Source organism: Festucalex cinctus, chromosome 2 (assembly GCF_051991245.1).
Source record: "Festucalex cinctus isolate MCC-2025b chromosome 2, RoL_Fcin_1.0, whole genome shotgun sequence".
Lineage (NCBI taxonomy): Eukaryota > Metazoa > Chordata > Actinopteri > Syngnathiformes > Syngnathidae > Festucalex > Festucalex cinctus.
In genome coordinates, this window is record NC_135412.1 from 2,489,084 (window position 1) to 2,515,131 (window position 26,048).

General features: G+C 39.6%; 3 protein-coding genes across 5 annotated transcripts in view; 2 read left to right on the plus strand and 1 right to left on the minus strand.

The window, feature by feature from the left end:
- The window catches only part of bmp7b (bone morphogenetic protein 7b), a 31,944-nt gene extending 30,279 nt beyond the window's left edge, over positions 1 to 1,665 (plus strand). The window contains exons 6-7 of one of the 2 annotated variants that reach the window (XM_077512106.1): positions 24 to 134; positions 226 to 375. In XM_077512106.1, coding sequence (XP_077368232.1) covers positions 24 to 102 — 79 coding nt within the window. In that variant the 3' untranslated portion in view covers positions 103 to 134; positions 226 to 375. Of the gene's footprint in view, positions 1 to 23; positions 135 to 225 lie in introns of both variants that reach the window. The other variant, XM_077512105.1, reaches the window with a different exon arrangement.
- A 1,558-nt stretch (positions 1,666 to 3,223) lies between these two features.
- On the plus strand, positions 3,224 to 12,722 carry irf10 (interferon regulatory factor 10). Its single transcript, XM_077512110.1, has 8 exons — positions 3,224 to 3,692; positions 5,982 to 6,177; positions 6,260 to 6,336; positions 7,145 to 7,196; positions 10,362 to 10,466; positions 10,536 to 10,922; positions 12,243 to 12,361; positions 12,504 to 12,722. Exons 1-8 carry the CDS (start codon positions 3,513 to 3,515, stop codon positions 12,627 to 12,629), a joined length of 1,242 nt encoding a protein of 413 aa, XP_077368236.1. The 5' UTR covers positions 3,224 to 3,512; the 3' UTR covers positions 12,630 to 12,722.
- A 902-nt stretch (positions 12,723 to 13,624) lies between these two features.
- LOC144013362 (uncharacterized) overlaps positions 13,625 to 26,048 on the minus strand; it is a 33,092-nt gene continuing 20,668 nt past the window's right edge. Inside the window, exons 1-3 of one of the 2 annotated variants that reach the window (XM_077512109.1) lie at positions 21,605 to 21,944; positions 15,502 to 17,148; positions 13,625 to 15,225 (exon numbers count right to left, since the gene is read on the minus strand). In XM_077512109.1, coding sequence (XP_077368235.1) covers positions 14,755 to 15,225; positions 15,502 to 16,992 — 1,962 coding nt within the window. In that variant the 5' untranslated portion in view covers positions 16,993 to 17,148; positions 21,605 to 21,944 and the 3' untranslated portion in view covers positions 13,625 to 14,754. Of the gene's footprint in view, positions 15,226 to 15,501; positions 17,149 to 21,604; positions 21,945 to 26,048 lie in introns of those variants that run through there. The other variant, XM_077512108.1, reaches the window with a different exon arrangement.

Sequence of the window (26,048 nt, forward strand, 5' to 3'; positions counted from 1 at the left end):
CTCCTGTCCCGTTCGTGCCCCAGGACTGGATCATCGCCCCGGAGGGATACGCGGCGTACTACTGCGAGGGCGAGTGCGCCTTCCCGCTCAACTCGTACATGAACGCCACCAACCACGCCATTGTGCAAACGCTCGTGAGTAATCTTTGACGCCGAAATCTTCTCAAGATGGCCACTGTTTATTCTTTATTCTTTTTTTTTTTTTTTTTTTTCCGGGCCCACGCAGGTTCACTTCATCAACCCGGACACGGTTCCGAAGCCTTGCTGTGCGCCCACGCAGCTCCACGCCATCTCCGTCCTCTACTTTGACGACAGCTCCAATGTCATCCTCAAAAAGTACCGCAACATGGTGGTCAGAGCTTGCGGCTGCCACTAGACGCCGGTCACCTCGTCACGCGCGCACGCGCAAACTCGTAGTCGCGCAAAACACAATCCTGACAAAAAAGTTCTGTCACGAGCACATGCGGCGGTCCGAGATGATTTCCTGTGTGCAAAAAAAAAAAAAAAGCTCTTGTTTCTTCTTCAGGGTTGTCTCCAAGTAAACACTGTGTTGTGCGGTTGAAATGGAATTTTAGATGATGCACACATACACACACTACACACACATTTGTGCTTTCTACTGTGTATACAAAAACATTTTAAGCCGTGTATTCCTTCACCATCAACAATCGTGTTTATTTTCAGTTTTGTTTAGTGTTGTTCCGATACCGTTTTTTGGATACCGATACCGATAGCCAGCTTTGCAGTATCGGCCGATACCGATACCCAGCTTTCCAGTATCAGCCGATACCTATACGATGCCCATTCCCAGCTTTGCAGTATCGGCCGATACCGATACGATACCGATACCCAACTTTGCAGTATCGGCCGATACTGATATGATACCGATACCCAGCTTTGCAGTATCGGCCGATACCGATATCATACCGATACCCAGCTGTGCAGTATCGGCCGATACCGATATCATACCGATATTTAAGTTTTTTTTTTCCTAAACATGAAAAAGCTGTCCTGCCATTGGTTCAGAGCATTCAAGGGCCAATCGGATATCTTAGATGGGCATGCAGTGAACATGTCACATATCAGTGAATGGCGTGCACGAGCAGGACACAAGATGCTGCATCCAAAATCCTATATTAGCGTTGAATTAATGGTATCGGCATGTTACTTGTGAGTAGTCACCAATACCACTGTTTTAATGCAGTATCGGCACCTCTGCTGATACCAGTATCGGTATCGTAACAACACTAGTTGTGTTACTACCTTCTTTTGCTGTAGATGTTTATTTCTTATGAGAGAACCTGGATGCAAATTAGGACTTAGTGAACTGTATAAAGGAATTTGTAAATATGTTGTCAAACCCAGCAAAAAAAAAAAAAAAAAAAAAAGTGTATTTATTTCCTGAGACGATGTTTTGTGACGCCGACAGCTCTCGTTCCCATAAAATTGGTCCTGGGCTCGACTGACCACTCATGTATCCCCGCCTCTTGTCCGAAGTCAGCCGGGCGAGGCTCCAGCTCACCCACGACACTAATGAGGACAAGCAGTATAGAAAATGGCTGCAGTGCATACGTAAGCATGAAAACGACTCTGGCGTGACGCTGCGCACACGTGTCATGGAAACGGGGACTTATTTCATCAGTGGAAGCTGCGACATAAAGTTGAAAGCTGGTTTCGCAAATGTGTCGGGGGGGGGGGGGGAGGCGGCTTGTGCTCCTGACGTGCTCAGGTTCTCTGCTGTAATAAAAGCGGTTATATTCAAGGTGGTGTATTTATTTGGAAGTTATTGAAGATATGTCAACGTGCCACAAACTAATACAAAACACACACAAAAAAATCCTTTGAACAATTAATGTGCAGTAGAGTATGATTCTTATGGTTTTTGTAGTTTGCAGCACTGTGGTGTAGAATTTCCTCGTATTTAGGTTGCCCTATTTAGCAAGACAATATTAGAAACGCCTCTCATTGTGATAGTTTAAATCAAAATCCGTTTTATTTTTGTTGTGTACTGAAAGGTTTGGATCCCAAATGCAGACACAAAAAACGATTTTCTCCATTTATTCGCATCGAGACGCAGTACACCCGACAGTCTCTAATAATTCAGCAATGAACACATCTTCCAGACAAGCATCACGTAGACCTCACCCAAAGGCTGACATCACGAACATCACGCACTGTAAGCAGACACTTGTTACACCAGTTCCGCCGCCTAACAGGTCATGAATTTTATTTGTATATATTATGGTTATTTTATATGTATATATTAGAGTTGTTTTTAGATTATTGATTTATTCCTTTATAATTGTAATATTTTAAAACGGATTTTTGATAATTATCATGAATAGATTTTAGATGATGCACTATTACAGTTGAATATTTCGCACCTTTTTTTTTATTTTTTATTTTTTTATTGACATATATTTTGACATTCCTGAACTAGGAAGGTATAAAATCAGGTTAGGCGTCATCGTCGTCCTTGTTTTGCATTTCATACAAAAACCAATAGCTGAATATATGCTAATGTGATTAAGGAGACCATTTTGTATATTCTTTCGTTCGAACTATCAAAATAAGAAATGAAAACGATTTTCATTGATCAGCTCACTTACACGTAATCGAGCTGTTCATTCAATCAGTTGTCGGTGAATCGGGCTGATTAGAACGCAAATAAATTCAGCAGCTGTTCTTAGTCGTTCACGTTCGAATGAAATAATAGAATTGTATTCAGCAAAAACACAATTTTTTTCGCCTGATTTTTTAAAGTCACCGTTCAAGTTAAAAAAAAAAATATATATATATATATATACATAATATATTTCCTAATAAATAAAGAGTGTGAGTCTCTGTGATGATAACTGGCAGCAGATGTGAGCAGGAAAGCAAGTGCACACTGCCCTCTAAAGGCCAAATAACGCACTTCTTGTATTTGAAAAATGTTGATACAGTCCAGTACTGTGTACATTATATGTCAGTTAACAGTTTACAGTACATGGTCAACCTTCTCTGGCTTTGATGGTGAAACTCAGCAGTTTTATGTCTTTATTTTCTATCTTTATTCTGCGTGTGACTCAATCTTACCCTCCCCGCACACAATACTTGTTGTTGTTGTTGTTGTTGTCGTAAATTAGGCTATATATATTATTATGATGACCTGCAACGAATCTATACAGTAAAATGTCATTGACGTCACACGTACACGAATTCACCCGATTGCGCCAAGCCGCTTTCGCTTCCTGATGAGTGAACTTGACTCAAGTTTGGCTTTCTCGAAGTTGGAAACGATCCAAAAAAGCCGTTTGCGCGATTTGGAAACCGAAAGAAAGCGCAAACTTTCGCTTTCGGTTACCAAAACAGCTTTTGCGCTCGCCTTGACATGCTGATCGTGTTCCTTTCTTTGAGCAAGCTTTGAACTTATTCGTTTATTTGTGCTTTGCAATGGCGTCGCCCGCCGCTTTCACGCGCTTCGTTCTCAAGCGGGCTGATTGCTTGTGAGCAGCCGTGCGAGGAGGCCTGATGAAGATGGACGAAGGGCAAAGCAAGTCGCACCTGAGAGAGTGGCTCATCGCCCAGGTGGAGAGTGGCGCCTACGAGGGTCTGTGCTGGGAGGATCGGGACAAAAACATGTTCAGGATTCCCTGGAAGCACGCAGCCAAGAAGGACTACAGGCAGACGGATGATGCTGCTCTCTTCAAGGTCATCTTTCAAACTACTTTTTTTACTCATGGCTGCCAGAGAAGTCGCCTGCTAGCTTGTTTTCTTTATGTTAAGAGCTCTTTTGTTTCCATTTAATTCAGTTTGAATCGAAGTAATGTAGTTCTCTTCGTCACATCGCGTATTAACTCATTCACTCCCAGCTGTTTTACTGGATTTTGACTGATTTTGAAAGGCCCACAGAATATTGTGTTCTATATTTGATAAAAACAAAAGAAGGTTTAGCAAGTATATTTTTATGTTTCCGTTTTACAGCAATTAGCATCGTAATATAGTTTTTCACAAATCTGTTTAAAACTGGGGAGAAGAGTTTTTTGCAACATGGCACCAGTTGATCTCTTATACTCTGCTGCCACCTACTGGCCGTTTTTGTAATAACTACCTTTGATTCAAGCATTCTCTTCAGTTCAGCGGCTGCATCAAAGCCTTCTGTATGCTCTAGCATTTAAAAACAAAAACAAAAAAAACGTATAAATACGTCTTTGGGAGCTAATGAGTTAACAGCAGTAAGAATGAATAAATGATTGAATACAGGCAGAAAAATGTCTTGAATAATTTGAGATAATGGACAAGGTTGAGTGGTGCAGGAAGTGTTGAGCGTGTTCGCACATCCGCCTCACAGTGGAGAATAGCGACGTAACGATATCCAAACATCACGATATGATATTATAATGATGTGAAGGTCACGATGCAACAATTATCACGATATTGTGGGGGCGTTGGCGATATTTACAAAAGATCACAATATTAATAAATAAATTAAAAAAAGTTCATACTAAAAATACATAAAACATGCATAACAGCAATGCATATAAAACCAGCTACAATCTCTAATAACAATATTGAGGCACTTACTTGCTAATGCAAGCGCACATTGATCGCTTCACAAGCAAATTAGGTTCCCCTTCATCTGACAATTAGCACAGATTTTAAATATAGAAGGCCAAAACATCCCTCATGAAAATTAAATTGCACTAATAAACTAGCCACTAGAGGGTGCTACAACTGCACAAATGGAAATCAACCTGATATAAATATTGTGAACATGACGACGACGATATTGTGGCAGTTTTAATATCACAATATCACGATATTGCCCTTATCGTGACATTCCTAATGTCGGAGTTGGGTGGTGATTTGACCTTCCTGTGTGGACTTTGCATGTACAGGACTGGCTCAGAAAATGAGAATATTGTGATAAAGTCCTTTATTGTCTGAAATGTAATTAAATCAGCAAAAATGTCATTCTGGATTCATGACAAATCAACTGAAATATTGCAAGCCTTTTATTATTTTAATATTGCTGATTATGGCTTACAGAAAGTAAGAAGGGAGGGTGTCGAAAAACACAGGTGCCGCTAAAGGTTATTTTAGTTCACTAAAACTAACGAAATAAAACTAAAACTAAACTAAAAAAAACAACAATTTCATTAACAAAATAAAATAAAAACAAAAAATGCTTTTTAAAAAACGAAAACTAACTGAAACTACATTTTATGTTTACAAAACTAACTAAAAGTAACTATAATTATAGCAAAAATGTCCTTCGTTTTAGTCTTTGGTAATGAATTTAATGAATGAGCCTTTGGGGATGATTTTAAATGTGATTTTTAGTAGATTTATTTTTGATATAATGACGTTTGAAAGTTTGGTGTTTTTTAAATATTGCGCACAAGTCGTACACATTTAAAAATAATAATAATAATAATAATAATAATAATAAAATAAAACTAATACTGAAACTAACAAACTAAACTAAAACTAAGCATTTATTAAATAACTAAAACTAATAAAAACTAACAGAACTGCCCTGAAAACAAATTAAAACTATTACTATTAAAACAAACAAAACAAAACTCAAAATGAAATAAAAAAAAATAATAATAAATAATTCCAAAACTATAATAACCCGACTGCCATATTACAAACAAATTGGTTTATATACTGTAGCATTTTTCTAAATATGCAAAAGCACAAATCAATTATTTGTACAATTTTTAGGACTAAACACAATTTCTCTTCATAACATGATGTGGCCCTTGCGTCACTTCTCATTTTCTGTACGTGGCCCTCAAATGAAAAAAAAGTTTGAAGGTTGATAATTGCATCTAAATGCCACAAGATGGCAGGAAATGACTATTTTGATTTTCTTTTCTTTTTTAATTGCACCCGTTTCACCTTGCAAAACATTTTTGGATGTTTTGGAATTCAACGAAGACAACAAGGAAGTGATTCTTTTCGGCACTTTCCCCCGTCTGCCGCTGCGTTCAGGCCTGGACCTTGCACAAGGGCAAACACAGGGCGGGACGAGACAAGGACAACCCCACAGTGTGGAAGACGCGTCTGCGGTGCGCGCTCAACAAAAGCACAGACTTCCAAGTGGTCCACCAACTCAGCCAGCTGGACGGGGCGGAGCCTTATAAAGTTTATCGCATCCGGCGAGACGGCGCCGAGACCTCGCAAGTTGGTGAGGGGAATATTTTTTGATGTGCCGTATTTGAAATCATATCTGGGTTCATAATTTCTTAATTGTTTTTTTTTTTTCACAGAGTCTACACAGACGAAGGATCACATGATCGGCCTCGTTAAGACATCGCCGAGGAGCACCGGTTTCCAAGACAAACAGGTTCGTCTTGGTGGGAACTCAAAACTGATAACCATGGCAAAGACTTAGACTTAGACTTAGACTTTATTGATCCCTCTGGGAAATTTACATGTCCAGCAGCAATTAACTCATTCACTCACAACCATTTTCACTTAAGTGTTTTCTTGGATTTTGACAGATTTTTCAAGGCCCGTGAAATATTATGTTCTATTGCTATAAAAATATGGAACATACCAAAAGAGAGATTAGAGTCTCTTCAATTATCAGGGAAAAAAAAAAAAGTATATTCCTATCCGTTTCCACTGTGCAGCAATTAGCAGTAGAACATAGCTAAGTTTCATCGTTTTTCACAATTCTGCTTAGAACTGTGGGAGTTTTAACATGGCCTGGTTGATCTCTTATACTCTGCTGCCACTCAACCATTTTCTGCAGTCGAGAGTCTGCATAAAAGCCTTCTCCATGCTCTGGCATAAAAAAACCAAAAACAAAAAAAAAACGTATAAATACGTCTTTGGGACACTTAAAACATTTAAAATATGACGTATTTATACGTTTTTGGGAGCTAATGAGTTAAGAACAGATAATAAAATAAAAAAATAATTCAATCAAGATTGAATTAATAATAATAACAATAATAATAATAATAATAATAATAATAATAATAATAATAATAATAATAATAATAATAATAATAATAATAAAATAAGCAGCAAAACTATTTTCCAATATTTAAAGAAGAACTCTATTAATTTGGAATGATGTGCAAAAATGTATGTCAGGACAATTTTCACAGACGTAATTTTATTTTTGTCGTTTTGTTGCGGAAAAGGAATCGTCTCAAGCTTACGAGGAAGAGCCAGAAGAAGAGGAACAACAACACCGTACGAGCTTCTCTTTTTTTTTTTTTTTTTTTTTTTTTTAAACCGCACCTATAAACCACACGTAGACACACAAAAAGTTACCATCTATTGAGTTGGAAAGGTGTTGATTAATAGTTATGAAAATTAGCGTTCAGAATTTCTCAAGAAAATGTTGGTGAGGCCACAACTTTTTTTTTTTTTTTTTGTCTTATTTTTAAATTCAGTTTTTACATTTCAAACAGGTCTTTGAAAGCGAGTTTCTGCGCGCGCACGTGTGAGAAAGTGAAAGTGAAAGTTTTACTCTGTTATCTGCAGCCAAGTTGCCGTTGCAAATGAACTGAATCTGTTGTCGATTGCCTGACCGAGATAAAGCTAATAAAAAAAAAAAAAAAAAAAAAAAAAAGTATGCTGCGCAAGCAACTATATTATTCTTGTTAGTAGGGCTGTGCAATTCATCAAAATTCAGTTACAATTTCAATTATTACACTCCATAATTACAAAATCAGCATAAGCGTTAAAAAAAAAGAAAAAAAAAGATTAATACTAATTTTTGAATTGAGTAAATTTGCACCTTTCTAAAATTTTAAAATAACAAATTTACTACATTTTGTTTCATCCAAAAGGAACTTGCATAATTTAAGTGTTTCAAAGAATTTTGTTTTCACATTTTTTTTTACTTTTAACTCATTCACTGTCAGCCATTTTAGAAATTTTCAAAATTTTCAATACCCACGCGATATTACGTTCAATAATTATATATAAGCCGAATCTACCGAATGACAGAATAGAATAAAATACTTTTTGCCCCGCCCCGTTCTTTTATAATTGACAGTAGAAAAATGTAGGTTTGCCAAAATTCAGCCATTTTTCCGATGGACTCTCAAACTGTGTTTATTTGGTATAAAATGGGGCAATGATGTCATCTACCGGCGGTTAGACATCAGAGAGGAGTAATAGTAGTAAAAGGCGAGGCTAACCGTTAGCTTATCTGATTGACATTCCAGTTCAAATCGCTTCTTTTTTGTGTGTGTGCGTGTTTAACTCATTGACTGCCATTGACGGAAAAAGACGTCAAATAATGCATTTTTGCTGGGCGGGCAGTGAATGTGTTTAACACAATGTGCCAATATATTTTGTGATTATATTGCAGCATCCTTTTTTCCTTTTTTCTTTTTTTAAGGCAAATTTTGCTTAAAAATCCGTCAATTTTGGTTACATCTCATCTTAACTCATTGACTGCCATTGACGGAAAAAGACGTCAAATAATGCATTTTTGCTGGGCTGGCAGTGAATGTGTTAATGACTCGGGAGACATTTTGAAAGCACTCAACACAAGCAGCTGCTGCTCTATTTTTGTCAGGCTTGCGTTTGGTTTCAAATCAGAGTTACGTCGTGGTAGAAGTTACAATTATAAATATTGACGACGAGGTGTCAAATTTAGGATCGTCGCTGATCAGTCAGATCAGTGATAAAAATCAATCGACAATCAACTCATTGATAAGGATCATTTTTGACAGCTTCGGCCAGGGGTGTCCAAACTTTGTTTTTCATTTGAGGGGCCACATCCAGAAAATCGGAAGGACGCAAGGGCCACATCATGTTATGAAGAGAAATTGTGTTTAGTCCTAAATAATTGTACAAATAATTTATTTGTGCTTTTGCATATTTAGAAAAATGCTACAGTATATAAAACAATTTATTTGTAATATGGCAGTAAGGTTATTATAGTTTTGGAATTTTAGTTAGTTTTTATTAGTTTTCAGGGTGGTTCTGTTTTTTTTTATGACTTTAGTTCTTTAAAAAATGCTTAGTTTTAGTTTAGTTTGTTAGTTTCAGTATTAGTATTAGTTGTTTTTTTTTAAAATGTGTATTACTTGTGTGCAATATTAAAAAAACAACAACAAAAAAACAGCATGGGAGAGATGTCATCTTTTGGTGCTTTTCTATTGGCTGCTGCTAGATGACGTCACTTCTGTGTGACATACTTTCAAATATTATTCTGGTTTATATCAAAATAAATCTACTAAAAATCACATTTAAATTCATCCCCAAAGACTCATGCATTCAATTAATTATCAAAGACTAAAATGAAGGACATGTTTGCTAGAATTATATTTAGTTTTAGTTTTGTGAACATAAAATGTAGTTTCAGTTTTCATTTTTTTTAAAAGCATTTTTTATTTCAGTAACAATATTGTTTTTTGAATTTTAGTTTTTTCATTAGTTTTAGTGAACTAAAATAACCTTTTAATGGCACCTGTTTTTCGACATCTTCCCTTCTTACTTTGACCATCTCCAAACATTTTTGTTTTGTTTATTTTACTTGAACTGAGTCAAATGCCATTTTTAGCACAGGTCGCGGGCCACTGAAAAATGGCCGCAAATGGCCCCCGGGGCCGTAGTTTGGACACCGCTGACTTAGGGTGTTTACTCGAGCCGATTGGGTTACTCGGTTCATATAATTAGGCACGGAGAGACGCTTACATAGGCTGCAGAGAGCAAATCAGAACAGACAAGAAAGTACTGACTCTTTATTTCCACTTGTACCCTTTAGATCAGGGGTGTCAAACTCATGCTAGCTCAGGGGCCGCATGGAGGAAAATATATTATCAAGTGGGCCGAATCGTGAAAATAACAGTATATAACTTAAAAACAATTGCCATAATTGATACGCATATTTTCGTGGACCAGCCCTAAATTACGGAGCTCATCTGTAATCATATTGTTCCGAAAAATAAGACGGATGCAAATGGAATGCGGCAACACTTTGCCGGTATACATTCCGGACGTGTTAAATTGACCTGTTTTCAATATATATTGTTCCCAGAATGCATTGCATGGGTGTTAATAATGTTATAAGCACGTTAATCCTTGTCATATCTATTTGTGTTACCAGTAATTTAACACATTTATGTCTGTGTATGATTAAAAAAAAAAAAAAAAAAAAAAAAAAAAAAGTTTAAGTTGAGTGCAAAATAAAGACATCCAGGATGACGATTCCCCGTTCAAGTTGCATTACTCATCTGAGGACAAATTTGTATGTTTCGATTGTGGCCGGCTGATGAATTAGTCATTACATTCTTTTTATTTATTTTTTTTAACTTTACAAAATCAACTCGCGGGCCGGATTAAACCCACATGCGGGCCTGATCCGGCCCGCGGGCCCTATGTTTGACACCCCTGCAGATGATCTAATGATGAAACATGAGCGTTCTCAGCTGACAGGGAAAACAAGTCACCCTCAGCGCTCTGCTTTATGGACCCTGTGCACCTCTGTGAATACCATATCAGGTAAGAAAAGTTGAGGAGAAAAAAACAAAAAAAAACACATCACTGAACAGCCTGCAAATTCGTCCGCAGATCTTCGAATGCAGGTGACGCTGTCGTATCAGGGCCGACGCGTGATGAACTGTACCACCAAGAGCCCCGACGGCTGCTTCATCCTGCAGGGTCGCGTCCGTTTAGGAAGCGAGCGCATATACGGCCGCTGCACCGCGCAACAGCTCGACTTCCCCTCGCCCGACGGCCAACGCATGCCGGCGTGCGCGGTGGAATCCATCAAGCGGCTCCTCGGCCATCTGGAACGGGGGGTCCTGCTGTGGGCGGCCCCCGATGGGGTGTTCATCAAGCGGTTCTGCCAGGGCCGAGTGTACTGGAGCGGCCCCGTGGCCCCGCACGCCGACAGGCCCAACAAACTGGAGCGGGAAAAAACCTTCAAACTGCTCGATACGTCCACGTTTCTTCATGGTGAGTGAACTTGGCTTTTCACTTTAAAGCGTTTGTTGAAATCAACTAAATTGATTAAAAAAAAACACAATAAATAATAATAATAATAATAATTAGGGGTGTTAAAAAAATCGATTGGGCAATATATCGCGATCTTACATCGCGCAATTCTCGAATCGATTCAATAGGCGGTCGAATCGATTTTTAAATATCCATTTTTGATGGAAAAATATTCACTAAAACGTCTAACTTTCACACCTTAAGCATGGAAGAATGTTATATTAATGGAATATTAATCATTAATATTTTATTTCAATGCTGTTCAAACATGAAACAGATTACAACCTGTATAAGAATTAAATTTTAAATAAATAAATAATACATTTTCATGCAAATCTTACACTCTACAAGTTGACTGATTAGTATTTCCTAAATGTAAATTAAAAAAAAAAATCGCAACAATCGACTTATAAATTCGTATCGGGATTAATCGGTATCGAATCGAATCGTGACCTATGAATCGCGATACGAATCGAATCGTCGGGTACTAGGCAATTCACACCCCTAATAATAATAACAATAATAATAATAATAATAATAATAATAATAATAATAATAATAATAATAATAATAATAATAATAATAATAATAAAGCATTTGCTCTTTCTGGACAAATGAAATTTTAAAGGCAATATTTGATGCCCCGCCCCCGTCATATCATATTCCGAAACGTCAAGATTTTTTGCCCAGTTGTTGTCTCAGGTCTTGAGATGATAAATGCCAAGTTTGAAGTCAATTAGATAAAAAAAAATGTTTGCAAAGGGGGAAAAAGTATGACCACAGTGAATGTGCCAAAATAGGCCAAAATTAGACATTAAAAAAAATTCATAGCTCACTTCCTGTACATTTTAGCTACATGGTCCCAATAGACTTTTTTTTTTTTTTGTGCATCTCGGGGTGCGACACGTGCCTGCCAATTTTTGTTGCTCGAGCTCAAACGTGCCAGGCTTGGTTTATGTTTTTCTACGCTAGGGGGCGCTATCGAGTCGCGTTGTTATGACGACTTCATAATATCACATTTTTCGCCGGGCACGAAGAGTGTGCAACGTTCGGTGAGTTTTCGTGAATGTTTAGGTACCCAAAATCGCGATCGTTTGCGGAGAATAAAGAATAATAATAATAATAATAATAATAATAATAATAATAATAATAATAATAATAATAATAATAATAATAATAATAATAATAATAAAAAGACACACAGTAAATTACAATATGCAACATCAACTGTTGGATTGCACTAATATGAGAAATAAAAGCCTCCAAAAAACACGTTCACAGATCTTCAGAGCTGTTTACAAGGAACGGGAACGACACCCAATTATAAAATTGATCTCTGCTTTGGAGAGGAGTACCCAGACCCGACAACCCCAAAAACCAAGAAGCTCGTCATGGTCGAGGTGGGTCAACTCAAAAATTCAGATGCTGCGATCTGAGAAAGTTGTAACTGTAACTCAAAATCAGTTGTAGTACCTCGCAAGTTCCAGTAGAGGTCGCTGCAACATTGATTTTTGTAAAACAGCCGCCATCTGTCCTGCACAGGTGGTTCCCATGTTTGCAGTAGAATTGCTGAAGAAGTTCAGATTGGAGGAGAGGAAGGAAAAGTCGGACGCTGATGAAGGGAAAGAAAGTCAAGAAGTCGAGAATCCTGCGGGGGGGCCAACATAAAACTCGGCAACAGGTTGATGTCTCCTTTTCATTATCATGGACAACATCGGCGCTGTAAAGTTTTGTCAGGGAAATAAATGTTTTCCATGTACTTTCAAAAAGGTTTTTTTTTTTTTTTTTTTTTTTTTTTTTTTTTTTTTTTTTTGTGAAACAGTAAAACCTGTCAATTTAAATATTTTCATATTCAACCAAAATGTAGAATATGACGTTGTGAACTGTTTTGACTTCATGCAAATTCAAAATGCAACCGCAAAGGATAACTGGGATGAAAAAAAAAAAAGAAGAAAAAAAACGGAAGTCAGAAGCTCCTCACTTCATTTCACTGTTAAGATTTTTATTTGAGTCGTAGCGCACGTTTTTCAGTGGATTGTGCACGAGTGGATAAACGTGCAAAATTTTGCACGAGGCTTCCTTGAGACGTAATAAAGGATTTTAACCTTAGGAGCCCAACTCAGATATTGGAAATATCCATCTACATCACAAAAGTAAAAAAAATATATATTATTATTGAGTCAGAAGAAGATTAACATGGATGATAGATTTTTTTTTTTATTTTATTTTTTTTAATTTTTTTTATTTTTTTTACACTTAACTCATTCACTCGCCGCCATTTTCACATTTCGCAATCACGTTCGCTCGCGGCTGTTTTACTGGATTTTGACTGATTTTGCAAGGCCCACAGAATATTGTGTTCGATTGCTATAAAAGCATGGAAAAAATGACCAAAAGAAAGATTAAAGTCTCTTCTTTCATCAGGAAAAAAAAAGTATGTTTCTATCTGTTTCCGTTTTGCAGCAATTAGCATTTAGAAGAGAGCAAAGTTTCATCAGTTTTCACAAATAGATTCAAAATTGTAAGTCGCCGAATCGCCGTCCCTCGCTTTTGGTGAGAACGCAGCATAAGACTCGATTTCAAGTCGTCCGCACTGGGAGGCGGACGCGCTCACCATTCATCCACCGGGAATAAATCACAAGTGATAATCAAATCTACGAAGCTTTTTTTTTTTTTCCATTTATTTCTAGCGAACATCATATAACAGATTCACAATTTTTTAAAAATATACATTTCGTAGCTATGACATTTAGAAGGAATAATTAACAGGGATGGTTTATAGTGACAAAAAAACTCAAGTGAAAGAGTGTGCTGAATCAGAGGAGATACCCGTATCAGAGTTGAAAATACTTTCATCATTTTCCCTGCTTTCAGACATACTGCATACAGTCGTACATAAACAATGAAATGGAAACAAGCGTACAGTACACATCCACAAAGCATCGTGTTCCAACGTGTTATTAGCACCATCACTCTTACGCCTTTTACTGCACTCGTTCCACTTATTCAGCTTTTAATGGAAAAAAACAACAACAAAAAACGGCGATTTACACGCCTGACCGTGCGGGCGTGATTGTCTCATACGCAGTTTTCATTAGTGTTCTTCCATCTCTTCTCGAGAGATGATGTTAAGAACATATTGGAGAGTAATGCCTGGAAAAAACAACTCGTTGAAGGTGATAAGATTTGAAGAAGGCAAAGAGTTGCTCGCGCTCTTACATTCATCTTGCCTGCTCAGACCGATGCGGACGCAATTGGTTGAGAAGCAAGAAAACAAAAAAAACAAAAAAAAAGAAGAAGTCGAACACAACGTATCTGGACAAAATTGCATTAAATCTGTTTAGCATACTCACTGTACACATTTAAGATATTTAGTAACTTTTTTTTTTTTGTTCATATTTTTTATATATACGTATATCTGCAATGTTTGAATAGCACTTACTTTCATAACACTGATTGAAATCGAAACCCCGTCGGTAAATATGCGTGTGGGACGACCGTTGACATAAACTGAGTGAACACGGATGAGTGCTTGATTGTCTCACGAATGTCTTCAGTGTGTCTGCGAGGAGCCACCAAGACAATCGTTCAGTGGCTGCCAAGGAAAGGAAAGGAAAACAAAAGAAGGGGGAGGAGGAGTGCAACAAGTAGACATATTGAAGCCTTAGGGCCGCCTGTGTGAACACCCGTAATTTTTCATCGTTCGTTTTTTTTTGTTTTGTTTTCCATACCTGCAACCCTAGCGGGGGACACATGGCCCATGTACATGTGCTTACTGTTGGTGTGCAAGTTTCTACTGCCACTTCATCAGCTTGGAGCCTTGAGGTAAATCCAGGAGGCTTTCATCAGTTCCTGTCGAGGGGAGGACATCGGGGGCTGACCAGCGCCGTTTCCGAGGGCGCCCCAGCTCCCGAGTCTGAGGTTTTGCAGCAGCCGGAGTGTGCGGAGGTCCGGTCGGGTGTGGGTGTTGGGGGAGAGGGGGAGGAGGAGGAGGAGGAGGAGGTGGCATCTTCTCCCTGTGCGAGCCGCTCGGCCCTCCTGCCGCAGCCCTGGAAAGGTGTTGCGTGCGTTGGACCCTGGAGGAGGGACGCACATGTGTCCGGTGGAGTTGCTTGGGTGTCGGGGTGAGAGCAAGGCAGACGTCCCCTTCTGTGAGTTGGCGGCAGGCGAGGCCGTACAGTTGAGCTGTTCTCCGAGGGCAGCAAGAAGACCAGCCTTGGTCCTGGACGAAGAACGGGTACTCCACCAAGACCTTCAGTAACTCCTTAAGAAACGCAGAAGTGGTCACAGGTCAGATGATTGGCAAATGGGACTTGAAAGGATTTCAGTTGAACAGGAGATGCTCGATTGAGAGGGCGAAAGCATGAGCCTAGTAGAGGTCGTTAAATCCAGTCCAAACCCTGCCACAGTGTGGCTGGCTTTAGCCACAGGTGCAGGGGTGGGTTGAGTAGAAGCACCTGTGGCTAAAACCAAACAGTGGGAGGGCTTCTGCAATACCAACCTAATTTGTTCAAGACGGTTTTCTGATACGATTGCTTACCTGAGTGTTGCGGTCCGTGAGGTGGACCTGCAGATGGCTGACACCCTGTGCACCGCTGGGGGAAATGAGCAAGACCGTGCAGGTGCTCAGATGGAACTCTGGGGATGTGTCGGCACTCCTCAAGAAGTCCTCTGTCTGCAGCTCCTCCACCTGTTTCAACTGCCCACTGGCCAGCTCAATGAGCGAACCCTTGGTGAAGTGAGGTAGGAGCGCCGCAGGGGGAGATGGGTGAAGGGCAGGGGGTGAGGTGTGAACATGTTCCCTGTTAGGTTTCAGGTGTTTCTCTTTGTCTTTACCTCGCTCCCTGTCCCTATGCAGAGTCTTTCCTCTGTCTTTGTCTTGGTCTCTGTCGTGGTCTTTTTGGGACCGTTCATGGCTGTTCAGAAGACCCTGCGGTGAACTGGGGGAGTTTCTTGGATTGTGCTTCTTTGGGCCTGGCTCAACTTGCAAGTTATACAGTGGTGTTCCCGAGGGACTGCAGGGTGGGTAGGTTTGGGAGGCCTGAGGGCTCGGCTGGCAGACAGATCCCAAAGAGTAGTAAATGTGAGCTTCAGCCGCTGGCGCTCCCACGGGGTCCAGTAATCCCTCTCTACCCACCCTGGGGTCTTGTCCCAGAGGATGGGGGCTAGTCGGTATTCTTTGCCGATGTCTGTCCTGCGGTGAGGAATGTGGCTCATGGCCCTCCTGAGCTTTAGAGTCTGAAAAAAATGGGCCCCCGGATTGCGCATGAGGTGTCAAATCTTCTTGCTGTCCCCGCCCGCCATTGGTATGGGAGCTTTGCGGACTCACGTCCAGTCTAGTTGTGATACTATCGTGTCCGTAATCACCTGCCAGCAAATGCCTGGAGGCGGAGGCAGTCCTGCTGCCCGGCCCATCCAGCCCATTGGGCCTCTTGCCCAGGTACCGGTTTCTGGCTTCAACTAAACTTGGCTCGTGAGGGTAGAAAGAGTTTTGGCCAAACAAATAGGATGGGGAGAAGAGGGAGGAGCTGTAATCTCGTCGACCGCTGTTGATATAAGACCACATTTCTCTTGAATCGGCAGGGAAGGGAGTCTTAAAAGAGCACGTGGAGGACGGGGGGGAAAGGGGCCCTTCAGGTCGGAGCCACCTGGAGTGGTGAGGCAGCGGTGTTGAGAGGGGATCATCTCTCCAGGCAGGAGAGCCGGAACCCCTCCTTTCCACAACATGCCCCTGAAAGAGCGGAAGGGACACGGAGGAAGTGTAGCTCAAAGGCCATGGCAGGGGCAGGGCTGCTGGTGCAGGTAGGGGTGGAGGAGTATGTATCAGATGGGGGTTGGGGGTTATTAGAGCCCGCTGCCTTTCCCCCACCTCCCTGCTGCTCTCCCCTCGCCCTACGTTGGTCCGACTCCGAAACGGCACGGGGGGCTTAAATTCATCCGGCGGGGGAAGGTAGTGTTCCGATGACCCTTGCCGAGACTCCCTCTTCTTGGGAGGGAGGCACTCTTTGCCGCGGTCAGGGCTGGGATTCATGGGTGGGCTCCAGCGGCAGTGGGTGCCCCCTATGTGTGGGCGTCGGCTAGGTCACATGGGCCTCACGGGAGAATGGGGGGCACAGACAGAGGGGGAAGCTGTGGCACAGCATCACTGTTAGATCACCGTGGATTTTTCGGGATTGAAGACACTCACCTACAGAGGAGGATATAGATGAGATCGGTCAAGGTCACCGGAGGAGCCAGAAATTGTAACTGACGTAAGAACACTGTTACCGTATTTTCCGCACCATAAGGCGCACCTTTAGTGAATGAGAATGACATAACGTTAAATATTGTTCGAAAGACAATAAAAACTATTTGAGAAGCACTGACATAAGTCGAGATGCGCATGTGAATTTGTGCATTTTTGTGTCATAAACGTGTCGCTTTTACGTACAAGCACAAATGTAAATGTTACTTATTAAATGGAGCACATTACTACCCACTAGGGGTGTTAAAAAAAAAACATCAATTCGGCAATATATCGCGATACTACAGCATGCAGTTCTCGAATCGATTCAATCGGCAGCCGAATCGATTTTTTTAACATCCATTTTTGATGGAAAAATATTAAACAGAACAACTAACTTTCACACCTTAAGCATGGAAGAATGTTATATTAATGGAACATTAAGCCTTACTATTTTATTTCAATGCTGTTCTAACGTGAAAAAGGTTACAACCTGTTTGTGACTCACAGTTATAAGACTGAAGTTTCAGATCAATAAAGAATCCAACTTCATACAAATCCTACAGTGTACATGTACAAGTTTACTGAATGGTATTTTCTAAATTTGAGTAAAAGAATCGCAACAATCGACTCGTAAATTGATATCGGGATTAATCGGTATCGAATCGAATCGTGACATATGAATCGCGATACGGATCGAATCGTCAGGTACGAGGCAATTCACACCCCAACTACCCACCTTTAGACATGAATAAATACTCGGGCTGGGTATTGCCGCCAACCTCGCGATACGATACGTATCACGATACAGGGGCCACGAAACGATACGTATTGCGATACATATGTATCCAACATAAGACATATTTTATTTCGTTTTTTTTAAACAAAATATAGGAAAATTGGTACACTGAGACACGTGCCATGTTAAGTTTATAAGTAAATAAATGTTGATATTCCTCCTCTGCTTTCATTTTTCTTAGCAAGACACAGTGTGCAATCTCTGGTGAGCTATTTTTGCATTAATTGAAGGCAATTAACTTCAAAGACGCTGCTGGTTTGTATTTTTTTATGTACAATGCAAGCTGCAAAGGCAAACGTCAACTGCCTATTTAAAGTTAACGAGCAATATCGATTCTGACACCTGCGTATCGATACGTGTATTGTAATGAGGCCCGCGACGATATATTGCCGTATCGATTTATTGAGCACACCCCTAATAAATACATATGAAGATGGGCCTGCTGTCCGCCGCTGACATCAGATGTTGCTAAATTAAAAAAAAAACGGTCAGAACTTTGCACTTTTAACTCTTGCTTTCTTGATGGCGATGGCTAATTAGTCACTTCCTGAACGCGCTGTGGCGGGACTGAAACTCTTCAACTTAGTCATTTTCATTCAAACACATTACCAGTACTCCCACACGTTAGCTAAAAATACACCTTTACAACTAACGAAGCGGATGCTTTCCCGTTTGTGCGTTAAAAGCACAGCTGGAGTTTTCATCTCCGACTCTTTGGTAAAGATTAGAAGAATATGGAGTCGTGTTTTGATGTTTATTTTGATGTACCGCCCCCGCGACGCCTGTCGGCAGTTTATAGAACTGTACTACAGGCACCCCCCCCCCCCCCCCCCCATTACCCGTCACCCTCCCAACTTACAACAACCCCCCCGGCCCTTCGCATTCACACACACAAGCAGCAGCAGCAGCAGCAGCAGACACACAAACACTCCCACAGCCGTCAGCGTTTGCTCCCCCAGTGACAGTCAAAGCTGGTCACCACCCACCCAAAAGCTGACAGAGACAGCACCAGTTGTTGTGAGTGAGTATCTGTCTGTGCCAACTAAATATTTGTCAAAAGAGGCGAGAACTGCGCGACTGCGTGCCGCGTTGCTCGCGATATGAGATCATGTGTGAACGTGTTTATTTGTTTCGGTTTTTTTTTGTGTGCGTTTGAGTCCCCCCAATGTGTCACAGATTTTGCAGTCTTGTTTCATTCAGTGAGAAGTGCGGGGGTGCTCCACTCCTTCGCTTTCATCAAGCCCCCTAAAAAGAAAAAAAATGCATCGAAATGAGCCCTTCGTTGCCATCTTGTCGCCCCAGCTTGTTTGCCTCCATCCCCCACTTGCCGCAAACGCCACGCCGCCTCTTGGCCCCACGTTCACCCGACGACAACCTACAGTCCCGCCATCCGCCATGCTGCTGTCGCCATGGCAACTGCGTCGGCTCACGCATCTCGTCGGTTAATCGGGAGGTGAGACAGGGACACTCCGCAGAACGGCGGCTAAACTGTTGCTCAACAAGTTACCAGGTCCAAAAACAGAATTCAGTGTCGGAGACCAGCAAGCTGTTTTGTGCATCTGAGTGGAAAGCTGAAAAGTTGGCTGTGTGCTGCGGGTGTGAGATTTAGTGCCTCAGATGTACGGAGACATTTTTTTTTTACCAATGTAATATTAACATTACCAATTTCATACAAAACTTCATTCACTCTACTATATTTTCAGAGTGCCTCTCAATATTTGAACATACAAAGATAAAATATTGTTGCTATGTGAAAAACACATGTCCATTTTTGTCTTTTTTTTTCTTTTTTAATATTTTACGTTTTTGAGATGTCTGCATTCAGTTTCATCCCAAAACTTAAGTCCATTTCTGTCTTTTTTTGTTTGTTTGTCTTTTTTAAATACATTTTTTGAGATGTCTTGCACTAATCCCAAAAACAGTTTCACATAACTGAAAAACACTTATGTCCATTTTTCTTTTTTCTTTTTTATATACATTTTTTTTAGATGTCTTGCAATAGTTTAATGCCAAAAACTGTTTCACATATGTGAAAAACACTTATGTCCATTTTTGTCTTTTTTCCCCCTTTTTTTTAATATTTTACGTTTTTGAGATGTCTGCATTCAGTTTCATCCCAAAACTTAAGTCCATTTGTCTTTTTTTTGTTGTTGTCTTTTTTAAATACATTTTTGAGATGTCTTGCACTAATCCCAAAAACAGTTTCACATAACTGAAAAACACTTATGTCCATTTTTGTCTTTTTTTTTTTAAATACATTTTTTCAGATGTCTTGCAATAGTTTAATCCCAAAAACAGTTTCACATAACTGAAAAACACTTATGTCCATTTTTGTCTTTTTTTCCCCTTTTTTTTTATATTTTACGTTTTTGAGATGTCTGCATTCAGTTTCATCCCAAAACTTAAGTCCATTTCTCTTTTTTTTGTTGTCTTTTTTTAATACATTTTTTAGATGTCTTGCACTAATCCCAAAAACAGTTTCACATATGTGAAAAATACTTATGTCCATTTTTGTCTTTTTTTTTCCTTTCCCACTTTTACATTTTTAAATGTCTGCATTCACTTTCATCCACAAAACATAAAAATGTAAAAAAAAAAAAAATTGACATGTGTTTTTCATATAGCGGCGACGATACGTCCCATCAGCAGCAAAAATGTAGGATTTTAATTTACGTGTTCGTTTTTAATACACAAATATAAAAGTTTAACCTTTGTGCTAAAATAATTTACAAACCAAATCTTATGTATCATCCCAAAATAAATGCAATGCAATCAAATATGACCGTGGCGGGTTCAGCTTCCACTCAGTGACATCGTCAACGCGAGCACGAGTGGTTGTCTTGATTTATACATGCATGTACGTGTCCGGCCATTGATTAGTGACCACTCCAGGTTTGGAACATCTTTAGATGGATGGACAATCAAGTGTGAAGAAAAATGGAGAAAATATAACTAAGATTTTAAAGTGTTAGGGTAAAAACATACCCCAAATGTATATATAGTTAAATTTAATGATTAAACAGTTCTTTGGTGTACTGTAGCATTTTAAAATTCCTTAGCTAAACTAATTATTAATCCATTTTTTTTCTCCAGAAATGAACATCCTTGTCCCTTTGATAACCCCATTAAAAAAAAAAAAAAAAAAAAAAACCACGTTTCCCCAAATAAACCTCTTGAAACCTGCCAAACAGTATGAGAAAACAAAGATGGAATATTGTGCATGTGGAGGAGTTTGCAGAAAAACGTCTTCTGAAAGACGACTCCTACACTGTGCACACATGCATATAAGAGCTGCTCTTTCCATGCAGCCACTTTGCTGTGGGAGTGTGATCATAGAAATGTTATGCACTTTTTCACATCACACTTTCATTTTTTTTTTTTTTTTTTTTTTTTTTTTGGGCAAAACATCAGCACAGTTTATGCCAAGAGTTGAATTTCTATACCACTGCTTACTTGGAATAAAAAAAAAATGCTTTAATTCATTTTCCAATCTGAGAATATCTTGAAAAGCGGATTAAACATGTGAATGTAATTGCGCCTCTTTGTCGATCGGCCCTCCGTCGCGAGCGCAAACTTGATGCGCCGTTGCCGGCCGGATGGAGCTTATGACGAGAGACTGACCTGAGCGCAGGCTGAGCGGACATCCCGGCGTAGCGCGCCATTCATATCCCGGGCGTCCCGGAGGGTCAACCCGCTCTCCAGCTCCTTTTTTTTTTTGCGCCGCTGCCACTCCGCCGTCTGTCAACACCTGCGGCGGCAAGCTACACGTTTACAAGCTACCCACCCTCTGATCTCGCTGTGTGAAATGATATAGGCGAGCCAGCAAAATCAAGGGAAATAACTGAGAGCTGCTGTTTGTCTCAGTTGTGTGTCAAGTGTGTGTATGTGCAAACGACTGAGGAAATGAGTAATATCGAGCAGTGAGAAACATGTCTGCTATGCAGAGCCACACAGGCAGACCAGTTGCTGCTGCCACCCACTCGCTTTAATCACTCTGAGGGATACAAACGCACACGCATATGCACACGCACGCAGGCGTGCACGAGCAGCCGAGGACGCTGCACGGTCGCGACGTTAAGGGACACTTATTGCGTCCATTCATGTTTGAGAAATTCAAACCCGCAACCTCGCTGTCTTTCCGTTCATGAATTTTGTACACTTTATTCGAATTAGCCACGTTTATCTCCATCACTGAGGATGAGATATGTATCTCGATACACTGCAACCGGATGAGACATAAACAATAGTGATGTCACGATATCCAAACATCACCTTACAAAATTATCACGATATCAAGGTCATAATTATCGCGATATTGTGGGGGCGTTGGCGATCTTTAAAAAAGATCACAATATTGTAAAAAAAGAGAGCTCATACTAAAAAAAAGCACAATATTGTGCTTTTGTACATAACAGCAATGCATATAAACCACCTACAATCTCTAATAACAATATTGAAGCACTTACTTGCTCAAGCAAGCACACATTGATCGCTTCGCAAGCAAATTAGGTTCCCCTTCATCTGACAATTGGTATCGATTTTAAACAGTGAAGGTCAAAACATCCCTAATGAAAATTAAAGATCACTAATAAACTAGCCACTAGAGGGTGCTAGAACTGCACAAATGGAAATCAACCTGACTTTTTTGAACAGATGTGTTCCTTTTAAATATTGTGAACATGACGACGACGATATTGTGGCAGTTTTAATATCGCGATGATATCACGATATTGCCCTTATCGTGACATCCCTAATAAACAATGTACTATTTCAATGCAAAATAATGACACGATTCACTCCAATTACGATAGAAAAAAAATACAATTCAGTGTTATGATGTAATGACTCAGTCCAAAAAAACAAGTGCAACATGAGCGACAAACAACTTTGTTTGAATTCTGTGTTTCATTATGTCATGGTAGCTTTGAGTAATTGAGGCATTCCCAATTGAGGCTGGGCCAGTTGCAAGAAGGTCAGTTATGTGAACCACTCCCACTTGCGCAATATCTCGTGAGTTCTAATGAGCACAATAAAGACAGCAATCAGGTTTGTTGTTTCCCCAGGTAAAATAAAACTTTCACATTTAACATGAACACTTGAAATGATGCGAGACGATACAATCATTGATACTCATTTGTACAATGTACATTTGTACTTGATCACTACACACAATGTCTGATAGCACGAAGCTGCGCGATGTGTGAGAGACTGTTGGCTTTGCTTTTTAGCCACAGTTACATATGAAACTAGACTCAGTGCAGTTTCTGAAGAAATTGTTTGGGAATGCTGAAAGCTGAATGCTAATATAGCTGAATGCTAATAGCTAAATGCTAAGCTGAATGCTAATAACTGAATGCTAAGCTGAATGCTAATAACTGAATGCTAAGCTGAATGCTAATAACTGAATGCTACACTGAATGCTTATGTAGTAAATTGAAAGATAAATTATGTGAAAATTACAAATTAATTGAAGTTGAATGATGAAAGATGGCCCTGGTTGATCTCCTTTGCTCTGCTGCCACCTGCTGTCCATTTGTGTAATAACTACCATTTCTGCAACCGTTCTTTGCAGTTGAGAGGCTGCATCAAAGCCTTCTGTATGCTCTAGCATAAAAAACAAACAAACACAAAGAAAACGTATAAATACGTCTTTGGGACACTTAGAACATTAAAAACGTATTTATACGTTATTGGGAGTAAATGAGTTAAGTTTGAATTGTGCAAGTACTTCAAGTAATGTGGAATAATCTGATATATACCCCGGAAGGCGTGAATTTTTGAAGCAAGTTGAAATTTGAATAGTGTAAATCAGAAGTATTATGTGGTAGTTGATTCTCTGCAAAAAAAAATTGAGTAGAATAAAATGCTATAATAAAAGTTGAAACAACCTTTCACCATTCCCACAATTATATAGTGAAGTAAAATTGCTGTATGTATGTATATTGTTCATATTATGCAGTACAAGTTTAGTGTACTGTATACACTGTCTTCGCATGGCTTGGTGACTGCATGTTGTACCGGCAAATGTAGTTTTTGCTGTGCAAGCCCGAACCCTAACCCTAGATCTGTCTTTACATTTGAGTTGAAGCAAAACTAGCGGTTAGAGAGCGGTCAGCCGCTCACTACTAGGGATGTAACGATATTGGCAATATCGTGATATTGTGATATTAAAACTGCCGCAATATCGTCGTCGTCATGTTCACGATCTCTTAAATGCTACACGTCTGTTAAAAAAAAAACAAGTCAGGTTGATTTCCATTTCTGCAGTTCTAGCACCCTCTGGTGGCTAGTTTTTTTTTTTGTGCAGTTTAATTTTCATTAGGGATGTTTTGGCCCTTCTACGTTTAAAATACACTAATTGTCAGATGAAGGGGATTGTAAAATGCTTTGAAGCGAGTCAATAGGTGGAGGAACTCAATGTGGGCTTGCATTAGCGAGTAAGTGCCTCCATATTAAGTGTTATTAGAGACTGTAGGTAGTTTATATGTATTGCTGTTATGTACAAAAGCACAATATTGTGTGTGTTTGTTTTTTTTTTTCGTATGAGCTCTTTTTTTTTTTACAATATTGTGACCTTTTTTAAATATCGCCAACCTCCCAAGAATATCGTGATAATTATCGTATCGCGAGCTTCATATCGTGATAATATCGTATCGTGATATTTGGATATCGTTACATTCCTACTCACTACTAATATGGCAGAACTAGTTGCAGAATCTCGCTCTTTGCGCAAACGTTTGGTCGCCTCGCTCTGATGTGCGGCAGTTCTTTTGATGCACCGGATAAATGAATCGTTCGCCGGAAAGCAAAGTGACGCATTGATGAGACGCTGGAATGTGCACAGTATAGTTGAGTTCATCCTACACACATTCTCAGATTTTGCCTTTCTCTGCTGCTGGTGACACAAAAGCAAACTTGGCATCTAAAACGCATGCACACGTTTGCTCTTTGTCTGAAGTTTTTAAATTTGAATTTGCATCCTTTGTCCTCGGCAAAGTGCCTCATTTGATGAATGCATTTAGTGTGACGTGACAAACACGCACGCACGCCAACGGGAGTGCCACAGGAGAGCGCTCGATGATTTTCCTTCGTGAGTCGAGACAAGTGCATTGGCATGGCTGCTGTGGCTCATTCAAATAAAACTAAACTGGTGACGGCAGTAGGCCTAAAGTTCAATGAATGCTTGAAGTCAGAAATGGTCAAGTAAGGTTTAAAAAATAAAATAAAATACAACCATACAAACCAATAACAAAAAGGAAAAGACCAAAGTTTGTGAACAAATTTTGGCGAAGGATACATTTATCATCAATTAGTAGTGTTAGTTTAACACAACAAATATATTTACACGATATTCAACCAAAGCAACATGCAGGCAGTTTAAGTGCGTTTGAACAGAGTGTAATGACAGTGGAGGAGGACTGGAAACGTCTCAGCTCTTAAGGCCACACTGACATATTTTCACTGTCGAGCGACAACCGTCTCGTCTGACATTTATGGTGAGCATCACTTTTATTTTTCAAAGTGATTGCTGCTTGAAGCTGATGTACTGCGAGTCTGTGTGGGCTGCCGGTGTGTGTCTGCTCTGCTATTCACTGTGTTCATTGTGTGGGTTTATTTCTTTACCTTTTAGTATTGTAGGGACTAGGGAGTGAGCCTATTTGCTTAAAATTATAGAGAAATGAAGTAATTTTATTGATGAATAAAAATTAACAATGCTTATATATTTATTTATTATTTGCATTTACAAATCACAATTACAATGAAGTTGGGAAATGATTCAAAACGTAAATCAAAACCAAATACAAAGATTTGCAATTTCCTTTCCACATATATTCAATTGAATACACTAAAAAGACAACATATTTGTGAACATTATTATTACTATTATTATTATTATTATTATTGTTTGGGAAATATCCATTTACTTTGAAATTGATATCTGCATCATCCTTCAAAAAAGCTAGGACAGGGACATGTTTACGAGTGTGTTATATTTTCCTTTAACAACATTCAATAAGCATTTGGGAACTGAGGACACTAAGGGTGTATTCAGACCAGAAAAGTC